The sequence below is a fragment of the Macrotis lagotis genome, chromosome 7 (genome assembly GCF_037893015.1).
Source record: "Macrotis lagotis isolate mMagLag1 chromosome 7, bilby.v1.9.chrom.fasta, whole genome shotgun sequence".
NCBI classification, from domain to species: Eukaryota; Metazoa; Chordata; class Mammalia; order Peramelemorphia; family Peramelidae; genus Macrotis; species Macrotis lagotis.
Genome location: NC_133664.1, coordinates 109,116,521 through 109,143,470, shown reverse-complemented (window position 1 = coordinate 109,143,470; position 26,950 = coordinate 109,116,521). Strand labels below are relative to the sequence as shown.

Genomic DNA, 26,950 nt, shown 5'->3' with positions numbered 1-26,950 from the left:
ATTGCTGGATACAAAAACATGAAGGGGAGGGACAAGTCAAAGATGACTAAAGCCATTGAGTCTTGGTGGCTTGGGAAACTGGTGGCACTATGGGCAGTGATGGAGAAACTGCTTAATTTTAGAAATATTGTGTTTTGACAGCAGGACATTAAAGTGGAAATGTTCAGTAGGAAGCTAAAGATATGAGACTGCAGCTTAGTAGAAGAGATTAGTAGTCTACAAACTGATTACTGATGAATGCTATTAAAACATGAGCTTTATGGAGAAGAAAATGTAGAAAGAACAATGAAAGAACAAATCCCCTACTGTACTGAGGACAGAGCCTTGCTTGGGGAATAGCATAGTTTAGTAACAGGAAACTAGGAAAAAGAATACAAGCTGAGAGCAAAGAGAAACAGGATGATATAGCATAATGGATGGCAAAAGAAAACTGAATTTCAAAAAGTTTCTGAACAAATATTAGATGTAATAAAGGAATAGCAGTATGTAAATAAAATTACATTTTAAATGCAATGCCGCACTTAATGTTTGAAAAGTGACAAGGCATCAATTTGTGCTACTCATTGGAACAGCAGAAGTGGTAACCAATTTGGATGGGAGGAGGAGAAAAAGAATAGAAGATCTCTAAATGCACATCCTTCTCTTAGTATCTTTTTTATCTCCCAATCATCTCAGCTTCTAAGTTTCCCCCATCCTTAGGTATAAAGCCTGTTTTTTCCCCCTTCAAAGTTCACCTGTCTCACACTCTATTTTTTCAGTACAGGACATGAGAACTACTTTTAAATTCTTCAATATACAAGGACTACCAACTATTATAGGTTGATAATTTGGGAGTTATAGTTTCTGGTCTTGGTTGTGCCATTAATCAGTCATGTGACTGTGAGCTAGTTACTTAAACTGCCCCAAATCCCCTATTGTACAAGGAAAGGACTGTTTGATTTCTATAATATGAGGACTAATAGATTTTAGTATTCAGTGCTGAATAAATATCAAAGATAAAAACTAGCATCTTCCTGCCATCAGTCCCACACTGGGAGAGAGAAAAGAGTTATAAAATGCCTACTATATGACTCATTTAAGAAAACTTACTTTTCTCCTAAACCAATGACCAACACAAAAGGAATTTAGCTCTTCAGAGAAAATATGCCCAGAAGTAAACTTTATTAAATCATATATATCTTTTTATCTATTTGTCTTTCAAATTTCATATTCTATTGCTGAATTTTGACCCTGAAACAAATTCAGTGGAAGATGCTACCTGAGCTCCAGAATGTTCTAAAAAGTTCATAGGGCAGAGGGAGACACTCATGTTATATGTAGCTAATGATGTCACTGGCAAGGTCTTCCTCTCCCTCCCACCCCTGGCTCTTGCCTTACCTGGTTATGGACAGTGTTCAGCTGGTTGTTAAAGGTCATGGTTAGGTTGGTAGATGTGCTGGGGGCCACATGGGTGATGAAAGGTGTTTTACTCTGGTTCACTGTATCATACATATTCACCCGGCGCTTGCAAATCTCCATGTTCTGAAAGCAAGACTTGACACTTTTCAACAAGATTGGGGAGGAAAACATGAAGGAAGACAAGAGAATTGGGGCAGGAAAGAGATGGGTGAGGGTGAGAAGGAGGTGGAGAGAAGAAAAAGAAACCAAGTGTTAAAAGAGAATTTAATGAAATCAATTTCAAGTCAAAATTTCCTGTTTCTCTGTCTAAACAAAGGCTACATAGCCTAATACATATTTAGTAATAATTAAAATTCTTTAGATATATATAGGAAAGGAAATTTTTTTTCTTACCCCTCCTAGGTAAGGGAAATATATAGCACATACAAGCTAATGAATGAAATTTAGTTAGAATCTTAAATTTTTTCTTTATATTTTTATCAGTCCTTTAACCTAAAGGTTCTTAACCTTTTTTGTGTCTTGGATAGTTTTGGCAGTCGGAATGTTTTTAAGTGATAAAATACATAGGGTTAAAAAGCAAACAAGTTTATGAACTCTGGACTAAGAAGCTCTGCTTTAGGCCACATTCCTAACCTTTAGTAGGTTGGTATGCACATAAATACAATTTTAAGCCCCTTAAGAGCAGAAACCACATTTTCTCCTGCTTTTGTACCCCCACAGTGCCTACCACTTTATGGAAACTCCCTGACTTGTTAACAGTTCCATACAAATGGCCAATTGGTCCCAACTTCATTCTGCTCCTGCAAGGCCTTTCCCTCTCTTTCACTCTCTCTCCAGAGAAGTAAGAGGTCCTGGGGCCAGTCTGAGGACTGGTCTAGGAACTTTTTGACCCAATATACTTCCCCCCAGGGTACCACACACTCACAGCAATCAGATCCTTATTTCCTCATGCATAAACATTTGTTTTTAACTTCTCTTTTCCCCCCTTTTTCTTTTCATTATATTTGTAAGTTAAAAATGAAGAAAAAAGAAACCCTTATCATGTTTGAGCTGAGGACTTCATCTCTTTATTGAGGAAATCAAGGCCATTATTCATGAGCTCCCTCTTCACTTCTCAAAATTGCTCGACATCCTCCTCTACTCTGGCTCACTTTCCTTCAGACTCTATGAGGGCCCCTTCTCCTTGCCAAAGCCAGCCTCTCTCCACAAGCCCTTTATTTCACCCTTTCCTTCTCTAGCATAATTCCCCCTTAGTCATCTTCTCTCTTCATCTTCACCAATCATGTTTTCTGTCCTTTAGTCTTCAAACAAATCCAAGTCACCCTTATCCTTAAATCTCCACTAGATCTTACTCTACTCCCAAGTTTTTGTTGTCTATCTCTCCTTCCTTTCTTAGTTAAATTACTACTTGTTGCTTTTACATCCTCTTAACTCTTCAACCCTTGACAGTGTGGTTCCTCATAACTTGGCAGTTTGACCGCATAATTCAAACAATTCTCTTCAAAATGAACACTGATCTTGAATAGTCAAGTCTGATGGTTTTCTTAGTGCTCATCTTTTGACCTGTATATTTCATATGATGCTGTTGATCACTTCCTCTCCTCTTAGAAATTCTCTTTTGTTGTTTTGTGACATTTCTGTCTTCTCTTTTTTTTCCTTTTCAGTCTCTTTTGCTGACTAATTATCATTTTACACCCCCATTTATAAGTGTACTCAAGGTTGTATTCTAAGCTTTCTCTTTTTTCCCTGCATTCTCATTTGCTGACCTCATCATCTCCTATGGCTTTAATTATCATCTCTTTATAGATATCTGCCAATCTCTCTATGTGTATAGCCCTAGGCTTTTCCTTGAGTTTTAGTTCCACATCACTATTGGACATTTCAAATTGGAGACAACTCAAACTCCACATGACCAAAACAACTCATTCATTATCATTGCTTCCCAAAGGCATCTCTTTTTCAAAATTCCTTTTCCCTGTTTAATGCACCAGTCTCTCAGGTTTGTTACTTCAGCATTATCCTCAACTCTTTACTCTCCCTTATCCCACATTTCCAAGCAGTTATCAAATCTTGGCATATCTATCTGTCTCTACCATATTTTTTGCATCTGACCCCTTGTCTTTACTCACATAGCTGCTGACTTATCACTTCTTGACTGGACTAATACAATGACTTCCTAATTGGTCTGCTTCATGTTTCTGCTTATTCCAACCCATTTTCCACATAGTTGCCAAAGTGATTTTCCACAAGCTTGAATCTGATTGCACCACTAGCTAGCTTAATAGCTAATGGCTCCCTATTGTTTATAGAATGAACTACAAACTCCCCTGTCCTACTTCCCAGCCTAGACTCAATCTGTCCTTCAGTCTTAAATACTACATTCCTTCCTAAACTCCAGGATTCAGCCAAGCTGGCTTTCTTTCTCTTCGTCTCTGTGCCTCTGAAATGGTCTTCCCTCAGTGCCCGCATTCACTCTCTTCATTTTGGACAAATAGAAATATAAGAGCAGCCTTCTTGATGTCCTTCCCTCCTGCGTTGTCATTATGTGTATTTTGCTCTCTACCTCTCTGCAGCATGCATTTATGTACTTGATGGCCTTTCCTTGAGAGTACACTATGTGTCATTCTGTGTATTGGCCTGTTTTACACCCAGAGCAGTGCCTGGCACACAGTGGAGACCCAAGCAATGCTTACTGATTGGTAAGAATGGTGTTAACAGTGTGTGTGTAAATTAAGAGGAAAGTACACCAAAGTTAAAGCCCTGTAAGCATTCAGAAATCTCCTTCAGCATCTGCCTCCTTGTTGTCCTCTTAATTTTCTGCTTATTTTATATTCTCCATATTGTATGTATACTGGCCACATCTAATAAAGATCATAAAGTTTTGAGATGGAAAGGGAATTTAAAACATCAACTAGTCTAATCCCTCCATTTTACAAGATGAAGAAACTTAAGGGTTTTTCTTCAAGTTCATAATACTGAATATAGTATTATAGAATAGTTTCTTCCTAGAATCTTACATCTGCAAAGGACTTTGAGGTCACATGGCCCAGCTTCCTGCATTTGAGGTAGGTGAATGTAAAAATATTCAGGACACATGGTTTCTTGAAATTCTCTTGACATGGAGACATGACAAAACTTTCTGGTAACTCATCTCAGCATCTTATCACCATGACAATTAAGAAATCCTTCCACTATAACCATCAAAGTCTTCTTGGCTTTAGTTTAAGTTCATTTCTTCATATGTTAATCTTGCATGGAAACAGAAAACTTAATGTTTTCCTTAAATTCCTGTAATCAAGTATAGTGCTTATACTGCAGTGTTACCTATATGATTCCTATTCAGATGCTTTAGAATCTTTAAATGACATTGAAAGAAGTGATCACATCCTTATTACTATGATGTAACATGCAAGAATATCTAGGTTTATAGGTCAGGCTATTTACATAAGCTGTTATCAAAGCATCTTGTTTTAATCCTGTGGCCTTACTCTTAGTTCAGATACTTAACTTAGACCCTACACAGTTAGATTACTGAGATATGTATAGCTGAGCTGAAATTTCCTTATATTAACTATGGCCATTAAGGAAGCATGCTCTCTTACAGCAGTTGCAATGAGATTTAACCTGTATAACAAATACCCAGGACTTGTTAGTTATGGTCATGGTAGTGCTAATGGATGTCAATCAATCAATAAGCACTTATTAAGCAACTCTAATGTATGGTAGTATCTCCTGAAGTGGGGTACATTTTTGGGTGGTCTAAAAACAGCTCTACCATTTAGTATTAAAGTGATTGGGTTATTGCCATTATGAGCACAATCCTTCTGTGGTTCCTCAGGGTTTAAAAGGGTCTGATAGTTCACTTAGTCTTGGTTGTCTCTTTTTTCCCCACTGTTCTCTCTTTTAAACTGTTATAAAATACCAAGAAGGAGACTTACTGTGTGCTATGAGGAAAATCAAGCAAATGTGTCATGGTGACAAAGGGATGGTTCAGGGTTTCAATTGGTGTGACCCTCTTATCTGCATCGATGGTCAGCATCTTCTTCAGCAAGTCTATGAACTCTCGCCGGTCAGCCTTTTCCACTAACATGTCACTTCCTTCCAGATCTGTGGTCATATTCACCTAGTGGGGATCAGGACAAGTTACAGTGGATCCTTCCTTTGACCCTCTCCGCATGTTGTTCATCCTTTTCTAATCTAAATATTATCGCCTCATGGAAAAAGTCAGATATTGAATACCACCTTTGATTTTTTTTTTTAAAAACTCTTAACAAAATGTATTTCAGGGCCAGAATTCTTTTTTTCTATTTTTGAGCATGGAATGATCTGGAATGATCTCTGATCAACATGGTTAGGGGTCAAAGTTCAACATTTGTGGTGTGCATTTGTGCTAAGATTCTTATTGTCTATGGCATTTCCGAAGATGTCTTCGGTAGACTGTTTTCTGTAGTTGCATTCTAACATTGCTTTAAAGTAAAAAGAATAGCAGTTTCTTCAAAATCTTTACTGATCCTAGTTTTAGAAAGAGATTTTCAAAGTGTTTATTGGGCTATACATCCCCATTCCTATGGCTTTAATGTAAACATCTATTCTCACTGAAAAGTTCTATTTTGGAATTATTTCAGACTAATTTTTCCACACCTAAGTTAGCAGTTTGTACTTATAATGGTAATAATGCATTTTTTAAGACCTAAAAATAATGACTTCTTTCTCTGTATCTGGGATGTTTAAGTTTACTGATATGACTAAATTCTTGTAAAGGAAATATCAGCAGATAGACTATTATTAGTTTCACAAATTGAATTTATTTACTGAAAAATAGTTTTATCAAAAATATCATACTTCTAAGATATTTCACAGACCCAACGGTTACCTTGTTAAAGCTAGGAAGGGCCTATGTATTATATACTGATGTTCAAAGTAATTCAGGACTAATTGACTTGACTGGGGTGGGAGCTTGTGGATTTCTGTCTGGTGTTCTTCATCCTGTCTGTCAAAGAATTTGTCATTCATTAAGTCCTCTTGTACCTGGGTACAAGGGTTTCCACTACTTACCCATGGAGCTTACCTGTGCCATGTCATCCAAACAGTTAAAAATGTACTTCCTTGCTTCCTTAGACTTAATCCCTGTCTCTGCCTCATGATCGTCTGGTGTCTGGTCAAAACAAGTAAAAGTTGACTGGTTATCTAAATTACTCCCAAATCAGCACGACTAATACACTTAGCAATTCTGATCCATGATGCTTTCCCTATCTTTGAAAGGAAGACCTTCAGTTTTGTAAACTTCATCAAAATCTCAGCAAAAATCTCTAGGTTTCAAAATGATCTCTACTAATCAGACTGCTCTCTTCTTTCAAGATTAATCTGACAGATGAAGAGGAATTTCAGATTTTGCTTCTTACCTTTAGCCTCCACAAAGGATATGGTGAGTCTGTATCACGGTTGAAAAACCTTGTTGTCTTTGTTCCTGCACTTAATAAATATTCTGCTGGCAAACCTTGTGTTTGTGAAATATATCGAATCTGTGAAAGAAGAGAGAGTAAGGTTAGGGTATCACTGACATTCTGTCGGGTTAGTGACCTCAGGGGATTTGAGGACAACAGAAATTATAGTTTTATGCACAAAAACAAAAAAGAAAAGAAATAATTGGGGGAGGAAGAGTAGGAAAGGTAGAATGGAAAAATTAAGTAGAATAATGTTTGAACCCTGAAAGCTGGGACTGAAGCAGATATTAAAAAAATACCATGAGAATGTTGTATGAAACATAAAATTCTAATCCATCATATTTTCTACAAGAGGAAATAAAGGAAATTAAATGGAAACTTGTCAAGAATGCCTGGGATTATCTTAACTCACCTGATCATACTCTGATGCTCCTGGGTATAAAGGCCAGCCCAGAAATAGCTCTGCAATGACACAGCCCAAGGACCACATGTCAATCGCCTCACAAAAAGGCAAACCAAGGATAATTTCAGGGGCTCTGAAAAAGAATAGAAGAAACTACTTTGCAATTCTAAAATACAAGTGGGTATTCATGACTGTTTGAACTATGCATAATCTGTTAAAATGACATACAGCACTAATACTGAAAAGCATTTTACATATCATATTAACTTGTTGATCCTTTTAATAACCTCATGCTGTATGTATTGTGAGTAGTATTTGCCCATTTTATAGATAAGAATATTATTATAATGGGTTCACTTTTACTTTTTTTTCTTGTGGCTTAAACCAAATAAAACTTTACCCTGGGAACAGTATAGAGGGGAGGATACCAGTGGACCAAACTTTATAGTATATTCTTTTTGCATTACCCTTAGGCTTTGAGTGTCCGACTGAGATTCTGACCCTCACCATGTGGGGCATTATATAGATGCTGATGTTCATGTGTAATTGTTTATGTGGTGGAGTGCCAGAGGGGAAGAGGGAGAGGAGGCAGGAGGAGAACTTCGGATGAGCAGGAAGGAGCTGATCCAAGGGAAGGAGAGATAGAAGTGCCCTGGATTTAAAATGCAAATTCTTCAGGCAGACATTAATAATTTTAGTAATTTAGTTCAGTTCTGACAAATCCCAAAATCTGGGATTGGTCTTAGAAATGCTTCCCTGGAAATCTCTTGAGAATTTCCCCTTGTATTGGGGCTGAACAATGGGGCTAAATGTGCAGAGATGGGCATCTGACAATATTCCTGGGGAACACTGACTAAACCCTGTATTCTTAATCAAAATCCATTTAACTTGGGTTCAGGGTGGATACCCATTTCTTTGTCAAAAAGATAGAAGCACCAGATGCCTGGAAGATAGCCTGGCCTGCTAGACAACCAGGTGACCAGATTGAAAGGGAAGAGGCCAAGAGGTATGGCAGCCGTCCCATATGGGTTCACTTTATATATGAAAGGATGCTAATGACCCATTCAAAAGAATGTTAAGGAGCAGATTTGTAAGAAGAGTGCATGTAGTTGGGTGATCTGGCAATAGAATCAGGTCAACTGACTGATTCAAGGGACAAACCTGTATCCTCAATCATATTCTTACCGTACCCTAATCAAATGAGTTAACTGTCTTAGAAACAGATAGATACTTTCTAGTTTGATTAGTGATTCTTTTAGTATAGGTATGCCTTTCACTAATGCAGACTCTAATCCATCTACCTATTATAATAGATGGACATTTGACATTGCTGGAGTCAAAAAGAATTTGTTCCCTGAGAGCTGTCTTTCGTCTCTTTGTATTCCTGCTGCCTTATATAGACAGTACCTGGTACATGATTGGTACTTAATAAGTATCTACTAATTGACTGATAGCCTCTGATGATGAACTCTCCTTAACTTGTTAGGCTACCTGGAGAGGCCATAGTCCATCCATGTAGCCCATACTTTCAGATTATTTTCTCCATATCTTCAAAGGTATTAGCATGATGGGGGGGGGCAAACTCAATTAAAAATACTAAAATTTGCTTTTGACTATGCCGAATTAAAAAAAAAAAGATAATCATCTACCTAAAGTCTCTCAAAAGGTGACCTGGTAATTTTACTATTATGAAATTTATTAATCTTTATTTTGTTTTTTTCACATACTTCTTTTTTTATTCAATTATTTTCCAATTGATTTAAATTTTTTTTTAAAATTTGTTTAAGGAAAAAAAGGTCAAAAATTTTGTTTAAGGTAATGGGGTTAAGTGACTTGCCCAAGGTCACACAGCTAGGTAATTATTAAGTGTCTGAGGTGGTATTTGAACTCAGGTCCTCCTGACTCCAGGGCTGGTACTCTATCCACTGTGCCACCTAGCTATCCCTTTCACATACTTTTCATCTTAGAAATTTATAAATCTAACAGAGCAAATTTTTTACTGTCTTAGGGAGGGAGAAAATTTGGAACTCAAAATTTTTTACAAAATGCATTAGAGAGAATATAGGAGAATAGAGAAATAAGAGGAAAAGAGAAGATAAAAGAAAAGAAGATAAAATTAAGAGAGAAGATAAAAGATAATGAAATAAAAATACTATTAAAATAAATTTATAACTCTTATAAAAGGGCTTTATCATTGTGAAGAGGAAAGTGATATCCCCTTCCCTTTCTAGTTCTTATTTTTTTGGTCTCTCTTTTACCCATCTTTAAATAATAAAATAAAACATCATAACCTCAGCTCTTATTTCCTAATTCTTTTCTCATTTAAAATTGCCCCCTTCAAATCTTCCTAAATAGATTATCTCCCATTAATGAATTCTTCTAGAAAAGTAAGCTACAAAAACAAAAATCCTCCAACCAATTCACTGAATAGTTTTGCAGAATAAGCTCCCCAAATGGTTTTGTTATTTCTTTAAAACTGTTTCAAAGCAATTCAGATAGTAGTACTGTACTGTTTGATGTAAAGGTATATGCAGTGGATTAGAACACTCATGTAAAAATTCTTAACCAAGTTTGCTCTAGTTTATCATAGTATAAAATTTTAGTTATTTACAAATCCATCTTTTACAGTGGAAGAGTACTTAAGCCAAAAATAATTTCATTAAGTTGTGTCAAATTCTCTCTGTGCTCACTACATTCCCTACTTGGTCCCCACTTGCAGAATAGGGCTAGTCACATTGCAGCGGATCAGTTCTGGGATATGGATTGTAGAGGAAGCAACAATCGTGAAAGATCTTTATCCAGATTTCTTCTTACTGCTATGATCCTTAACTACTCTTACTCAGACCCAAGGTTATGTGGCTTAACAGAAAGAATGCTGAATTGGAAGTGTGGAAGGACTTGGATTTGAATCTTACTTTGATAGGAAAGCTTCTTTTTTAAATTAATTTTGTCAACTATATGTAAAGATAATTTTTAACATTCATTTTTGTAAAGTTTTTCTCCCCCCAACTCTTCCCCCCCCAAGATAGTAAGAAATCTGATGTTTTACATGCACAATCATGTTACACATTTTCATATTAGTCATGCTGCAAAAGAATCAGAAAAAAAGGGGAAAATGACAAGAAAGAAAAAACAAAAAAAAATGAAAATAATATGCTTTGATCCCCATTCAGATTTCATAGATATTTGTATGTGGATGACAGTCTCCATCTCAAATCCTTTAGAATTGTCTTTTATCACTGCATTTTTGAGAGGAGAGAAATTGGATGGGTGAGCTTTTGCCCCATTTTATCCCAAACTAGGCCTCCACAGCATTTCCCAGCAATCTTATAATATGCTTCCCACCCTCCATTATCCTCATTCTTTCCTGCCTTTAAAAACCTTGAAAGATATTAATAAAACTATTAATAATAACTGAATTTAGCCCCTCAGGCTTGGAATAAAGATTAAATGGGATGATGAATGGGAAAATGTTTTGCAAACCTGAAAGCACTATCTGAAAGAAAGCTGCTATTGCTGTTGTCCAGACCCTGTGCCTGGGCTACTGACCCCTTGTTCCCCAGTCAGTTATCGTAAGTTCTTGATCTTTCTGCTTGACCTGCAGGAGCCTGGACTCTTCTTAGCCCAGCTGACTTTCTTAAACTTAATACTTTATCTGCCTAAACTCTTGTTGCCTTCCACCTCTTAGATTTTTGTTGACTTTGCAGAACTTTTGGTCACCATGATTTATGATACTTGACAAATCTTTTTCTGTTTAAATTCTCAAGGTAACTGAATAGAACTGACTTTAAGTGATGTATATAGTCTGTTTTGGGGAGATGAGATATATTCAGGAAATGTTTAAATAGCAGCAGTAGTGCTATTAATTCATTCATATGGCACTTTTTGAGGCTTCAAAATGCTTTCCTCACAATAATCAATCCTTGAAGTATCTTGTACAATATTATTTCTATTTTACAATATTTATTTTTATTTTATAAGGAAACTGAGGCTTAGAAGGAAGGTTAAATGATATATCTAAGGCCACACATTTATAAACTATAGTAGTCAGGATTGATCCAAGTCTTCCTACTCTAAAATCCAATGTTTCCTATTACAATGCTACTCAACTCTTTGTCTAAGGTGTATCAGAGAGGAAAAGAAATTGCTCTAGGCTCCCCTTCCAGTTCTAAATGTGTGACCCTACATTCCTTTTTTGGCCCATCTTCTTAAGTTGGTTTCTGGTGGAGAGATACCTCTTAGTTCATGTGCAAAGCAGAGATGATTGACAAGTCCTTAGTAATGATCATTACTTTTCTGGTTCAGGTGATTGAATCCAATTTACTTGTCCCAATTCTCTCTGGCTTGACAACTCTAGAAATTTTCAGGGAAATGATCTCCCCAAATCTTATCTTTAGTTTCAAAATATGAAAACTATTTTAAACATTGACACCAAAGGATAAGAATGACTGTTTCCTTACAAGTTCATCATATACATACAGTATGATTCTGAAATATCACACTGCTCTAAACAGAACAAACAAATGTCACCTCTCAATACATTAAGGCTGAATCATTTATCTGTGCTGGCTGTGTTGACAGCTATCATACATGCAATTCAAAGAATAACTAGAGTGGAATCCTTTCACAACAGATGTTGGGAACTAACAACTGCCTTTTAAGATAATCCCACTGGAACAAGTTTTTTATAGTATGTTTTTGTTGTTTCAAGGACATGATTTGAGCTGTAATATCCAATGCTATTTTATGACTTAATGATCACTCACTGCTATGAGATTCTATAGACAAAGATAAATAACTTACCACTCTTGCTTTCAAGAAGCTTGATATCTAGGAGGGTGTGTGTGTGTGTGTGTGTGTGTGTGCATACATATACATACATACATACATACATACATATATTTAAACAATGCAAAATTTCAGAATATAGTGAATCCCTAAGTACAAACAACATGTTGAGACTAGACAGAAATACCTCTTTACTGGGCAGTTAGGGGGGACTTCATGGAGCTAGACTTTGAGGTACTTTGAAGTAGTCAAATTGGTAAAGTGGGGTTTTAGTTATACCAACATTTAGTCTATTATTTGTATTACAAAATCAGAGAAACCCTAGAACTATGACAATGAACTTTGTGTCCCCTATACTTCTCTTGTTCTCTGTTTTATTATAGATTTTAGAATTGGAAGGGACCTTAAAGCCAACTTAGTTGTCTGGGTTACTGCCTGAAACTTTCCAATAACAGAGAAATTATTTTCCATGATAGCCAATCCAATTGCATGATAGCTAAGAAAAAATTAAAAAAAAAACTTTCCCGTTTAGAGCTAAAAATTTTCCATAACTTCTACCTATTGGATTTAGTTCTGTCTTCTGAAATAGCAGATCTATCTGGAGAATATTTATTAGGTGAAAGCAAATAGGCACAATACTGCTAATGTTTCTTTGTCTGATCATAGCAACAGAGGCAATAAAACAGCCTGTGTTGCAGGACTCATGCTATGATCCTCACTCATACCAGAACTCCCTGGCCAATTATGAGATCTGAGTAAATATTCTACTCCCTTTTGTATCACATTAATAATTAAAGTAGTATAAGACCCAGCAGCAATCTTTAACTTGGTAATATACCTGGAACATTAATTGGCAAGTCCTGAATTTACCATTTGGGAGAACATTATTTATTCCAAAAATTAAATTAGATAGACTACCTTTTTCTGCTCTATTTTTCTAGGTGATTAGGAAGTTAAATTAAAGAGGGTTACATAAATGATGCAATTTGAACCTTGTAAGAAGAAATATACTACATTATCTTATAAGTGGTTTTTTCATCTTTTTTATTAGAAATGCTGGGATTGAGCTGTGGTAGGAAATCTACCGCCCCAGACCAGAGATGACTGAAAAAAATTCCAGTTTGCCTGAGCAGAAGTCAAATTGGGAAAGTGGGATTTTAATTATGCCAAAATTTTGTTTGTATTACAAAATCAAAGAAACCCTATAACTTTGGATATGAACTCTGTCCCATTTATGCAAGCAAGCTGGTAGAGAGGTTTGCAAGACATATAAGCCCAGTGAGAAATAGTAGAGATATGAAGAATAAAGAAAAGTCTATGAATATGAAGCATGGTGATTTAAGAAAGATGTAGAAATGCTTGGGGAAAATAATAAATAAAAAAAGAAATGTATGGGGCATCAGGAACTTACTGACCCACCAGAGACATGCCTGGAAAGAATGCAGGTTAGGGCTATGGTTTTAAGACAGGCAGGCATTAAAAGAAATCTGTGACTAAGGTTTAGAAAACATGGAAGCTGCATGGTTGATATTCTGGAGATTGTAAGCAGAAAGAACCTTACTACTTTATAAACCAAACAAGTTGAGAGTAATATTTTTCTAACTTAGACAAGATTCTCTAGAGGTAATTGAGAGGGGGATTAATAAGGAAGGGTAAGGTGACCCAGGAAATGGGTGAGATTTTAAGAGTGTGCTGAACATCCCTGGAAGGAGATAGAAAAGACCTAGAAAGCTGATTCATATGCTGGCAGCACTGGCACTGAAGAGTTTACCAAATGCTTTTATAAATAGGCAGTACATGTCTTTGTATAGCATAGATGAGAAAGCTGAAGCACCCAATACAAATATGATTTGTCCACTTATCACACAGCTACTAAGGTGGAGAGTCAGAACTAGAATCAGGTCTTCTGATTCCAAGTTTGTTCTTCTTCCGCATTGTACTATGTTGACCCACTGGCCTGTTAAACTGCCAAGATAAAATAAATGTTTAGGATTTACTTAGTTACCTAACATTGTTTGTAGTTCCTTATTTCAACACAGGGTAGTATCAAAAATGGTTTTTTGACTTAAAGACTTAAGGAGGCTTGAGGTGCACTGAATATTGTAGCAGGGGCCAGAATAATGCAGAGAGGTTTTGAATCTAAGGCTAAGGTCTTTGAGGGGAATGCTTGGGGAATGGGACTCTCTTCTTGTTTTTGTAACCCTAATCAATCCTTTAAACCATCATCAGATTTTTTTTTCCTGTAAGCAAGTGAGGCTCATTAGGCCCAATGGGTAAAGGGAAAATCTTTTATCTGTTTCTTTGGGTCTCTTCATTTCCCAATAGGCTATACTTCTCTAAAATTTTTGATTGTGGGGCGGCTAGGTGGCACGGTGGATAAAGCACCAGCCCTGGAGTCAGGAGTACCTGGTTCAAATCAGGTCTCAGACACTTAATAATTACCTAGCTATGTGGCCTTGGGCAAGCCACTTAACCTCATTTGCCTTGCAAAAAGCTAAAAAAAAAAATTTGATTGTGCTCCAGAAACCTCTTCACTCTAAGAGATCACTTCAGTCCTGGAACTCACACCTACCTCCACCCTGGAGCGTCCTCCCAGAGCTTTTCTTTAAGGGAGGTTGCCCTGACCAGTCATCTCTTTATTTAGCACCAGGCTATACTTGCTGTTTAGTTGTTTTTCAGTCATGTCATGACTCATTTGGGGGTTTCTTGGCAAAGACAATGAATTTATCTTTTGCTTCTCCAGCTCATTTCACGGATAAACAATTGAGCCAAACAGGGTGAGCTGACTTGTTCAGGGTGACACAGCTGATAAGTATCAGGTCAGATTTGAACTCAGGAAGACAGCCCCCTCTGATCTGGGGCACCAATCTGCTCCAGAATCGGGCACCAGCTCGGAGTCCTGGGACATTCTCCCCCCCCCCCCCCTTTAGCTTTCTTTTTTGATTTTTCTCCATTAGAATGGAAACTCCTTGAGGGTAAAGACTATTTTTCTTTTTGTATTGTGTTCTCAGCATTTAGCAAAGTACTTGGTGTAGAGTGAGTGCTGAATAAATGACTTGTTGATGGGATTTTAGTGGAAGTAGAATTGAGAGGGAAGTCTATTCTGATCCTCTAATATTTCCATCAGGAAAGGGAAGAGGCAATGAACAGGCAAGGAGAGGAGACTAATGCTGGAAGGATCATATGGATCATCCTCAAGTGCATAGGATGCTCAAGACTTACCCTGAAGGGAAGAGAAAGGCTTCAATGGGGGGAAGGATACATAAAGTGCTACCATGTGCCAGCTGCTGTGCTAAATGCTTTACCTATCTCATTTGATTTTCACAAGAACTCTGTAGGGTGTTGCTTCTTATTCCCATTTCACAGTTGAGGATACAGGCAAACAGGTTAAAGTGATTTGCACTGAGTCACACAGTTACTAAGTGTCTGAAGCAGGATTTGAACTCAGACTTTCCTGAGACAGAAATGAGTGACTTGCCCAAAGTTAGTAATACTTTCTGATTATTAAAATAAAGATGTACAAACATGTACATATGGGTTCCAAGAACAAAGCTTGAACCATGTTCTGCTGTCTTGCAGCCTTAAGTAAGAGCTTGAACAGGTGAGGTAGGAGTTCTGGTTCAACGTGGGAGAAGGCTTAAAAAAACCAAAAGCCTTGAATTGGAAAAAATAACACAGCTGTGCTGGGGAGCGAAGACAAAAACTTCAGAGGGGAATTCTCTCTAGTTTTCTTTATTGTTTTTTTTGTTTCCTTTGTAAGTACTGTTTCAAAAACTAAGAACTGGAGTTAGGCTTATTAAAAGCTTTTCACAGTCTTCCAATCCTGGGAATTTACAGAGTGATCATTACTATTCCATTAATCATTAACCATTTAAGTCTTAGTAACCGAAGACACGATATGGACTTCTACACAGGCTTCTTTTTCCTGAGACAGAATAGAACTAGAGTCTCAATTGTCATGAATTATATATATTAAAAGGTATTTATAAAAGGGTGCCTCTGAGATATAGTCAAGAGGCAAGGTAAACATTGATCCCATTCTTCTAAGGTATTCCCTTGAAATTACCTTTCCCTAGCCTTATATACAAATATTACCTAGAAGAGGAAATTATTCTTAAGTCCATTTATTTGAAATAAATATACTGAATGCTTCTTTCTCAATGGACTCAGAAGCTCTTTCCACAAAAATGAGACTGAAGATTCAGCTGGTTTTTTTCTTATACATAGTGGGCACTATAATATAACTTATTAAGAGGAATAACAACCATAATGATAGAATGGCTCATGAGGAAAGGCCAGGCAAAAACAAAATGGCTAAGGCAGGGTTAATTCATCTACTTGCCACAAAATCCATTTTTAAGTTTACCTCTTCCACTTTTTTTTTTAAGACAATGGGGTTAAATAATTTGCCCAAGGTCACACAGCTAGGTAATTATTAAGTGTCTGAGGCCACATTTGAACTCAGGTCCTCCTGACTCCAGGGTTGGTGCTTTATTTACTGCGCCTCCTATGTGCCCCAAGTTTACCTCTTGAAGATTGTATAGTATCTATGAAAAGCCCCATGGAAGGTGGATATTAGCTATATGTTGCATTTTTGTTTTTCAGTCATGTCTGACTTTTGATACCCTGTTTAGGATTTTTTTGGCAAAGATACTGAAGTGGTTTGCCATTTCTTTGTCCAGCTTGTTCCCCTTCTCCACTTTATAAATGATGAAATTAAGGCAAACAGGGTTAAGTGACTTGCCCAGAGTCTCACAGCTATTAAGTGTCTGAGGCTGGATTTGATCTCAGGAAGACGAGTCTTCCTGATTCCAAGTCCAGAACTCCCTGCCATATATTGCATTTACATTCAGAGAAATTGCTACAGGTAAATGATCTTTTCTCTGTAAATGGGATTTACTAGATGTCACCAATGAATAATAGAACTAGATGGAATGCCTTATGAGGAACCCATATGTTGTAAAAAGGCCCTGTAAGCTGGAAAGGTCAAATTAGTTTTCCTTCTTAAGCTCAGATTCATATAATGATACTACTAATGCCATCTGATAGGGAAAAAGCTTTCTTTTTCACTTTTCTTTGTATCGTGCAAGTCACTCCTCTATCTCCCTTGACCACTGTTTGTCAAACATTAAGTTGCTGAATAAATTTATTTAATTTATTAAATTTAATTTAGCAACTATTTATTAAGCTGTTGCTATTCAGAAACAGCCATGGCAATGAAAAGAGCATTGACTTTTGGAGTCAAATTCCTGCTTTTTCTGCTTTCTACCTCTGTGACCTTTGGAATGGTATTTAGTCTCTCTATGCCTTAGTTTCCTCGGGTATAAAATAGAGTTAGATAAGATGATTTTAAGCTTTAAATTATGTATACAACTACACCCTGTTCTAAGTTTCAGCTGTAAGAATACTGTTTGAAGATTATGGGGCAGGTGGACAGTGCTATAACTCCTGTTAAGAATGTAAAATTGTGCCCTATATGTGAACTACTAGATCTAGGTAGCTTGTTCTTGGTTGGGGGCGGGGGGAGTAAATACTGTCATTAGGATAAAGATTTTCTTCTATATCAGAGGTGGTTCCTAGTGATTGAAAAGATTAAGGGAAAAAAACCCCTCACTATTCTTTAGATCTGATGAATCTGAGGTGAAATAGATTCCTAGTAGTGTTTCTCATGGGAATCAAAAAACAAGATTAGGAAACTTGCAGGTCACAAGAGCAATGATAAGTGTTGCCTGTAAGATGTGTTATCATCTAATATGAAGCAGAGAACTTAGGTTTCTGAGCTACCTGTGCAGATACTATGGAAACAGAGATGGAAGGAAGACCACTGAGTTCAAGTTGCACCTGACTGAAAATCCCATCTCCAAATGATCATCCAGCATTCCTTTAAAGACCTTTAGTAAGGGAGAAAATATCTAATATTCTATAGTATGTTAAGTTCTATAAATCACTCTACATAGAATATTTCATGTGAACCTCACAGTCCTGTGAGGCAGGTACTTCCTAAGTGACTTGTTCTGGGAGTATCCAGTATACAATCTTTCTTGCCTGGAAGTAGCAGAAAGGACCTAGAGATAGAAGTCTTCTGAGGAGATAAATTCTAAATGCTCCAGACCTCCCCTAAGGAAAAGTTAGCAAGAGACAGTGTTGTTCTTTTAAATTTTTTTCTTTATCTCCCAAGTGATTCAGAGACTGCAGATGCTGCTCTCTAACTTCTGGGTAGAGAAACAATTAGCAATTTTGTGGTGGCACAGTGGATAGAGCACTGACCTTGGAGTGAGGAGGATTTGAATTCAAATCCGGTCTCACACCTAATAATTGCCTAGCTGTGTGACCCTGAGCAAGTAACTTAACCCCATTGCGTTAAATAAATAAAATTTTAAAAAAAGAATCAGGAAGTCTGAATTCCTTGTGTTATCAAGGTGGGCCCAATTTGGCTCAGGAAAGAAAATTCATGTCTTTCTTTAGCTGGAGTTCCTCCTCTTTGATTTCTCCCCAACTTGAGATACTCTTGGGGCCAACTACTACCTCATGTTCAAGGAATTTTGAGGGTTCATATTCCTAAAGCTATAGTTTTCAAGCCCACACCAGTGCACTTAATTAGCAGGGGTGGTATAAGTATGAGATATCTGCTACTCCCCAGTCCCTGGGAGGCAGTGCAGTATAGTGGAAAAAAGTACTAATAATGTTTTTGGGTCCCAGTTTTCACATCTGCAAAATAGAGTTGGACTAGATGACCTTTCAAGACCTTTTCAGCTCTAAATCAATGAATCTATAGTCTTAGCCTGAGAAGGACACTCCATTCAGACTTTTTTGGAGCTAGATAAGATATGTCCACTTTTTTTCTGTTGAGAGGAGAAACTCTTCAGGTACTGACACTAGGGGAGACTAGGACATAGGGGACTTTAAGGACTTGAATCTTCAATCCAGGGAATATGCATTAAACTATTAATGAAACTTAATGAGTGATTCTTAATTTAAAAATAAATATAAAACATGCATTGTTTTCATCTTTAATTCACATAAGCACACACTTGAACTACTTCATCCTTGGGAGGGCATGAAATTTAGGTTGCTTTTTTAATAGCTGAGATGGATTTGCATTGATTCATCTACCCTTCTCCTTTGGTCCTCTTTGTGATCAAAGGCATGGATTTTTCAAGATGACTGACGGGTGGGGATGAGGGTACAAGAGATACAGTTAGTGCCAAGGGAGGAAAAACTTTGGTCCTAGCCTAACTAGTACTGCCCAAAATGGCTAAGCTAATCTGTTAAAGGGTGTCCAAAGAGCAGAGAGGAGGAAATAGACTGAATAAAAAAAAAAAGATTCACTGTCCTATGAAAGAGAACTGAATGTGGAACTAGAAGGCTTTGGGTTCAAATCCTATTTCTGCCACATTTTACTGAGATGACTTTGGGCAAGTCACTCTGCCTTCTGAGGTCTCAATTTTCCTGAAATGTAAAATGAGAGTGTGCCCCTTCTAGTTCCAAATATGATCTTATGTTCTTGGTTTTGTAAATGAATTGAGAATCTAATTTTGAATCTTTTTTTAAAGCAATCCAACTAAATTTTTAATGGAGAATACATGAGTATAGAGAATGAGTAGTGTGTGTGTATGTGTGTATGTATGAGAGACGGACAGACAGAGGAGGAGGAGGAGAAAGTGGGATAGGAAAGAAGAAAAAGAATCCAATACAGTTTTCACCTCAGGATCTTGATATTATTTTAATTCTCTAATGTTTTTGATCCTATTTGACAGTCAAATCACTTCCTAACAGTTTTCTAATCCTGGTTTCAAAAATGCTTGTTTGCTATTTTTTTATACTTTTTTAATTCTTCTTTTTGATTTCTTCACTTGTCTCTTTTCCCGCTATCTTCTAACATCCTGCTCTATGTCTTCTTCTCCCCTTGTACTCCCTCTACAATTCTTTAGGTATGGTTTCAAATATAATCCCAATGCAGATACATTAAGGCCTATATGGCTTTTTCCTAACCTCACCAAACTATTGTCTTATATTCTGACATTATATATAGTGCTTTAAAAGTTCTTATTTGACCTTCATATTAAACTTATGAAGCAGGTACTGCAGATTTTATTCCCATTTTCTAAATGAGGAAGGCTGAGATTAAACAATTTGCTCATGGTCACACAGCTATTAAAGATCAAAGTCAGAATGAGTAAAAAACCAGGTTTAAATTTATTGACTCCAAGTCCAGTGCTCTTTTGACCAAAGTGTCCCCTTGGATGTTATACTACCATTCAAAATGGAACATGTTTAAAAGAACTCGATCTTTTGCTATCAAGCTCTTCTTCCATGAATTTCCCTTGCTTCTCTAGAAATATGATTTCATGCTTTTAGGTTCTTGTCCTTGTGTTGCTGATTATTAAAGATTTAGAGATTGAAGACAGAAGATTTAAGGCCACTGAAAAAGTGAAGGAATTCTCAGTTCTCTGGGATGTTAAAACTGCTCAGGATTTTATTATGGCAAAATATTGTTACAAAGTACATTGGCCAAAATTAGTAAGAAAAGCAATAAGCACCCTGAGGACAGGCCAGGGTGAAATCAGAGAGAGAGAGAGAGAGACAGACAGACAGAGACAGACAGACAGACAGACAGACAGACAGACATGGAGGGAGGGAGACAGAGGGAGAAGGAGAGGGAGAGAAAGAGAGAGAAAAGGGTAGGCAGTCATGAGATTTGGCTTAACCAGGCCACATGGTGAGCCCAAGGGGCTCCATGTGGATTAAGGAAGAGCCACAGAAAGCCCCATCCTTCTAGATGGGAGACCAGAAGAAGCAAAAGAGCTCAAAGGGGTGGTGCTTCTGTTAAATACCCTTCTATGGTAGGTTAGACATAGGGTGGTACTTGGGGAGTGATCTTACCCCTTGGACCAGGTATTCCAATGGCAAGCTAGGTACTGGTCCTTCCTGTCCCAAGGTGCTCGACCCCGGAGTTCAACATGTCACTTTCTGTTGTGCCAAGGTCCAGGTCAAAGTCAAGTGAAGGGAAAAATAGGGAAAGATAGGCAGGACACAATCAACTGGGTCAGTTTACATCTCAAGAGCAGGGAACTTCTGCCCATTCAGTAAGACCCAACAGTATTTAAGACCACAGGTTTTTGTTCCTGCCACATTCATAATTCTCCACATCATCTCCATGAATCACTGGAACTATCTTTGTTCTCTCTATGCATTTGGTTTACCACCAACATTACTGACTTTTCTTCTTTGATATTTAGTAGACCTGTTAATCCCACAGTTGTATCTCAAAGCCAGGCTTTAACTTGCTGCAAAAAAATGCCCTGACTTCTTTTACTTTAATCTTTCACAAAGCAGCATTATTCAACTTCTGACACTAGCAGTCACTCTCAATTGATTATACATCTTAATACTGGAATTTCAGCCCTTACATGAATTGCCTCTCATATCCCTTTTCCCTAGCATTCTCAAGTCCTCCTATACTTTGGACTATACTCCTCACTGCAGTTTAGTAAAAAAGCTATCGTCCTAAGCTTCATTCCCAGTTTTTTTTCTTTTGCCTCCAAGTAAAAGATATACCATGCCCTCACTCTGATCTTTCCAGACTTTTTCTTTGTTAATATTTCTTCTCTAAAACATGGTTCAAGACCTTCCTCTAGAAATGCAACAGGATATAGTCCAGAAGGAACTGAGTGTGAAGTCAAAAGTCCTGAGTTCAAGCTTGGATTTAGTAACGTTAGCCATATTATCTTTGGAAAGTTGTTCAGTGCCTCTGAAGGTGACTTTCTCATTGTAAGATGGGATTAATACCTATTCTAACTTGCTTACAACATTACCATGAGATCCAAATTTAAAAAAAAAAATGCTTGCCAAAGTGTTTCATAAAGGTTTAAGTGTTATGGGAATATAAAATAGTATTATTATTACTCAGCCAGCTTGGCCCATGTTCACTCTGAATATTTTTATATCTCCTCTCTTTCCTTCTTCCCAACTGATTGTGTGAGATGAATTTCAGTATTATTGTTACTTTAATTTTTCTCACTATTTCTATGATAATTTTTGAAACCGGCACTCATGAGATATTTACTTAAACCCATTTCTACAATTCTCATACACAAAGGACTCTGGCTTGCTTTTGAATTAATATGTAGCATTAGTCAGCTTTTACGACCTGTCATTTGCTATGTTGGACATTTTCTGGTCCAGGATGTCTGTTTGACTCTTTTCCCTCTAAAAATGCCTTCCTTGTTCCAAGTCTTTGGTCATGATATACCCCCTGCCCCCCACCCCCAGTCCAATCCAGATGCTGATCTGAGTTCTAACTCCAAAACTCCAGCTCAAGTACTACTTCTTTGATAGATTTCTAACTCATGTAGTGAGCTCTCTTCCCACTGAACTCCTTTGGGGACGACTAGGTGGTACAGTGGATAGAGCACTGGCCCTGAAGTCAGGAGGACCTGAGTTCAAATCTGGCCTCAGACACTTAATTACCTAGCTGTGTGGCCTTGGGCAAGCCACTTAACCCCATTGCTTGCAAAAACAAAACAAAATGAAGCAAACCTGAACTCCTTTAGCATTTATTATCCCTACCACTTATTTTAACTTTAGCATCATTCCTCATACTGGTAACTTTCTATTGTATATATTAGATTTCTCCACATAGATTGTAAGCCCCTTAGGGCAGAAAATATGTCTTATACAGCTTTGTATGCCCCACAATGAACTTTTTATTCATAGTAGGCACTGAACAAATATATTTTTTAGTAACTGAGGGAGAAATAGAGTAGTAGACACTTGGCAGCAGTAAGAGATAGTGGAGGGGTGGCTAGGTGGTACAGTGGATACAGCACTGGCCCTGGAGTCAGGAGGACCTGAGTTCAAATCCAACCTCAAATACTTAATAATTACCTACCTGTGTGAGCTTGGGCAGGTCACTTAACCCACTGCCTTGTAAAAAAAAAAAGATAGTGGAAAGAATACTTAGTTTGGAGTTAGGAAGGATCTGGAGTAGAAGGGAAATAAGCATATATTAAGTTCCTGTGCCTTCAATTTCTCAGGCACTATCTATTGGGATAGGTGCCAATATTATCTCCATTTTATAGTTGAGGAAACAGAGGTAGAAAGATCTTAAGTTGACTTCCCTAGGATCAACAGCTAATAAATGTCTAAGGGTCTTGAACTCGGGTCTTCCTCTTTATATTGAGCCACCTTGCTGCTTGAAATCTAATTCTGAAAATAAAACTTACTAGTTCTGTGACTTTGAGCAAGTTATTTAACCTGAAGCTTAGTTTCAGGGAATGGGAATGACTAGTTGTCAGACTTTTCTTACGGGAGTAGTGTGATGAAAGCACTTTTCAAATCTTAACATACTACACAGATTTTGTGTGTGTGTGTGTGTGTGTGTGTGTGTGTATAAACATTATCTATTATTGTGATTCATCAGCATAGAGAATTCCCTATGTGAGGATCTTCCACTGAATGAGTCCATCTTTTACTTGAGCTTTAGCTGCCTGTGGCACTAAGAAGTTAAGGGATTTGCTTATTGTGCCCTGCTATGTGCAAGTGAGGTGGCACAGTGGATAGTGCCAGATTTGACATCAGGAAGACTCATCTTCATGAGTTCACACCTGACCTCAGACACTTACTAGTTGTGTATGACCTTGGGCAAGTCATTTAGCCCTGTTTGCCTAAGTTTCCTCATCTGTAAAATGAGCTAAAGAAGGAAGTGGCAAATCACTCCAGTATCTCTGCCAAGAAAACCCCAAATGGGGTCACAACTACTTCAAGGATTCTGCCTACAGTGAGTGTTCATTCTGCCATTGTTGACTGACTAAATGAAGGATAAGCAAATGCTAACTTGGCTAAAGAGGGGCCCAGAGACTATTTTGTGCAAGGGCCCAGACCAGCCTCTTTTCAATCCCCTTGAGATCCTATAGACAATCTGTACTTCAAAATCAAGCCTTCTTTTTTAATTCAGCACCTGAGACCAACCTCCCATACTCAAAGTCTTTTCATCTGGTATATATCCTGGTTGTGCTAATAAAAGTTAAATGTTTAACACCTGGCTAGAGGGGAAGGGGAGACAGATGCCCAAGTCTGGGCAACCAAATGAGCCCCAATCATCCTCAAGAGAAAGTGAGCAGACAACACAAAAAACCCAACTACCCACTCCCCTCCCCACCCCACACTAGAGAGTCATACAAACAACTCTCCAGCTGCGAACTCATCCAACCTTTCTGGAGAGCAATTTGGAATTACTCCCAAAGGTAACAAAAATGTGCATACCCTTTGATCTAGCAATACCACTACTGGCTCTATACCCTGAAAAGATTATGAAAAAGGGTAAAAATATCACTTGTACAAAAATATTCATAGCAGTCCTGTTTGTGGTGGCAAAGAATTGGAAATTGAGTGAATGTCCATCAATTGGGGAATGGCTTAATAAACTGTGGTATATGTATATTATGGAACATTTGCATGAACTGATGCTGAGCAAGATGAATAGAACCAGAAGAACACTGTACATCCTAACAGCAACATGGGGTTGATAATCAATCTTAATGGACTTGCTCATTCCATCAGTGCAATAATCAGGCACAATTTTGGGCTCTCTGTGATGGAGAATACCATCTGTATCCAGAGAAAGAATTGTGGAGTTTGAACAAAGATCAAAGACTATTACCTTCAATTTAGGGGAAAAAACTCATTATCTTATGTAATTTTGCTATTTCTTATACTTTATTTTTTCCTTAAGGGTATGATTTCTCTCTCATGACATTCAACTTAGATCAATGTAAAGACTAACAGACTACCTTCTGTGGGGGGTGGGAGGAGGGAAGTGAAAGGGGAAAAATTGTAAAATTCAAAATAAATAAAATAAACACACAAACAACTTTCCAGACTCAGTTCCCAAAAGCCTGGTTGTTGAAAGAATCTAAAAGTGCATACCCACGGCATTCTAAATGCTGAATTCTTGCTTCCCCAGCCATGCCTATACTCATTTCTTTTCCATATTCTCACCCACAAATACTTAAACCTGAAGAACAATCTGCCAGCATTCCAGAGGATATACCAGCTCTACTTCCACCCACCATGTACTTCCCCTCCTATCTACAAGCCCAGATGGAAAGCATTTGATTCTCCCTGATGCATCTCTCTCTTTACTCTTAGAGCTGAGAAGGGAGCAATGACGTTCTGTAGATAGAACAAAGAGCACAGTGTCTTGCTTTGTTATTTTTATTTTAAAGGTAATTCTTGCTTCTGTAGGCACTAAACAAAAGTCTTCTTCTCCCTTTTGAATTGCATTGACTTTTATTTGTTTCATTAACTTTAAAAAGGTTTTTGGTACTAGCTAAGGGTGAAAGATATCCTTATTTGCTTTTGCTTCTGTAATTTTATCTTATGAACTATAGGTTAGAGTCTATCATTTTTTTCCTAGTGAGCAGTAATTTTCCACTTCCACACATGCATCATTATTGATGAACTTTAAGAGTCTGATAGGAGGGGTTCCCCACTAGACAGATTTTTAAGATTTTTCTGCTTAGGCAGCTTCCAATTCAGAGAGTGTATCGTCCATCTCTTTCATTAATCCACAACAACAATAAAACTCAATAGGTGATAAAACTGTTTGATTTTTGTATATCAAAGTATAGAAAGGTGAGCCAACAAGGCAGACTTGGACATCAAGGGTTATTATTCACAAACAATTTTGGTAATGGTAAAGATATATTTCTATTCTTGTTCTAAAGGGAAGCTCAAGAAAAGGTCAGAAGAAAGATAAGGATGGCTGTTCGTCTTACCCTCAGTTTTCTTACACCCCAACCTCATTTTTTCAGTTCTAGAATTATTTTCCTCTGCCAACAAAAGTTAAATTGTTGCATTTTATGGATTTAGAAATATCATTTTCATTTGACCAAACTCCTACTTTGCTGCCAGTCACTATAATGATGTTAAACACAGAGCATGTCACAAGAGGTCTGCTATGAGCATGACCCTAAGAGCAAATGTATAGAGAAGCCAATGCTGGGGTCTGGAGCCCTTTAGTTTCTACTTGTATTGACCTTCAATTTCCAATCTAATATTTTGTTTACTGAACAAATAAGCATTATTTGCTGGCATAGGAGGCCACTTTGTTGACAGGGGGTAAAGCAAATCTGTGTGCATTCTGTTCAACTCCCTTTCGCCAGTATTCCTGAATAAGTAAACTACATTGAGAGTAGACCTAAATTTTGTGGTCTTGGAGACAGGAAGATCTGATGGGTTCAAGTCCTGCCTCTGATTATTAGCCATGGATGCAAGTCCTTTGTGCTGTTGACATTGGAAGGAGTTTCCAATGCCAGTTTGAAAAAGTGTTTAAATGAACATTAAGAATTGCTTTGGGGGTGGCTAGGTGGCATAGTGGATAAAGCACCAGCCTTGGAGTCAGGAGTACCTGGGTTCAAATCCGGTCTCAGACACTTAATAATTACCTAGCTGTGTGGCCTTGGGCAAGCCACTTAACCCCATTTGCCTTGCAAAAACCTAAAAAAAAATTGTTTTGAAAACTGCCTGGTATTGGCTAAAAAAATAGAGTGGTGGACCAGTGGAATAGATTAAGTGCAATAGCAAGAAATGATTATGTAATCTGCTGTTTGATAAACCCAAAGAGTCCAGCTATTGGGATAAAAACTCTCTCTTCGATAAAAACTTCTGGGAAAATTAGAAGTTAGTATGGCAGAAACTTAGATTAGACCAACACCTCCCACCCTATACCAAGATAAGAGCCAAATAAATACAGGATTTAGACATAAAAAACAATATAAGCAAACTAGAAGATCAAGGACTAGTTTACCTGTCAGATCTATGGAAAGGGGAGCAATTTATGACTAAGGAAGACTAAGGACTAAAAACAAGCTAGATGATTTCAATTACATTAAATTAAAAAGCTTTTGCACAGAGA

The 26,950-nt window shown here is 37.5% G+C and overlaps 1 protein-coding gene across 9 annotated transcripts in view; it reads right to left on the bottom strand.

The window, feature by feature from the left end:
* The window catches only part of HIPK2 (homeodomain interacting protein kinase 2), a 240,281-nt gene that overhangs the window by 66,091 nt on the left and 147,240 nt on the right, over window positions 1-26,950 (bottom strand). For all 9 annotated transcript variants that reach the window (XM_074193565.1, XM_074193563.1, XM_074193564.1 and 6 more), the window contains 5 exons: window positions 7,255-7,378; window positions 6,801-6,920; window positions 6,467-6,553; window positions 5,337-5,521; window positions 1,378-1,540 (listed from right to left, as the gene is read on the bottom strand). In XM_074193565.1, coding sequence (XP_074049666.1) covers window positions 1,378-1,540; window positions 5,337-5,521; window positions 6,467-6,553; window positions 6,801-6,920; window positions 7,255-7,378 — 679 coding nt within the window. The remainder of the gene's footprint in view (window positions 1-1,377; window positions 1,541-5,336; window positions 5,522-6,466; window positions 6,554-6,800; window positions 6,921-7,254; window positions 7,379-26,950) is intronic.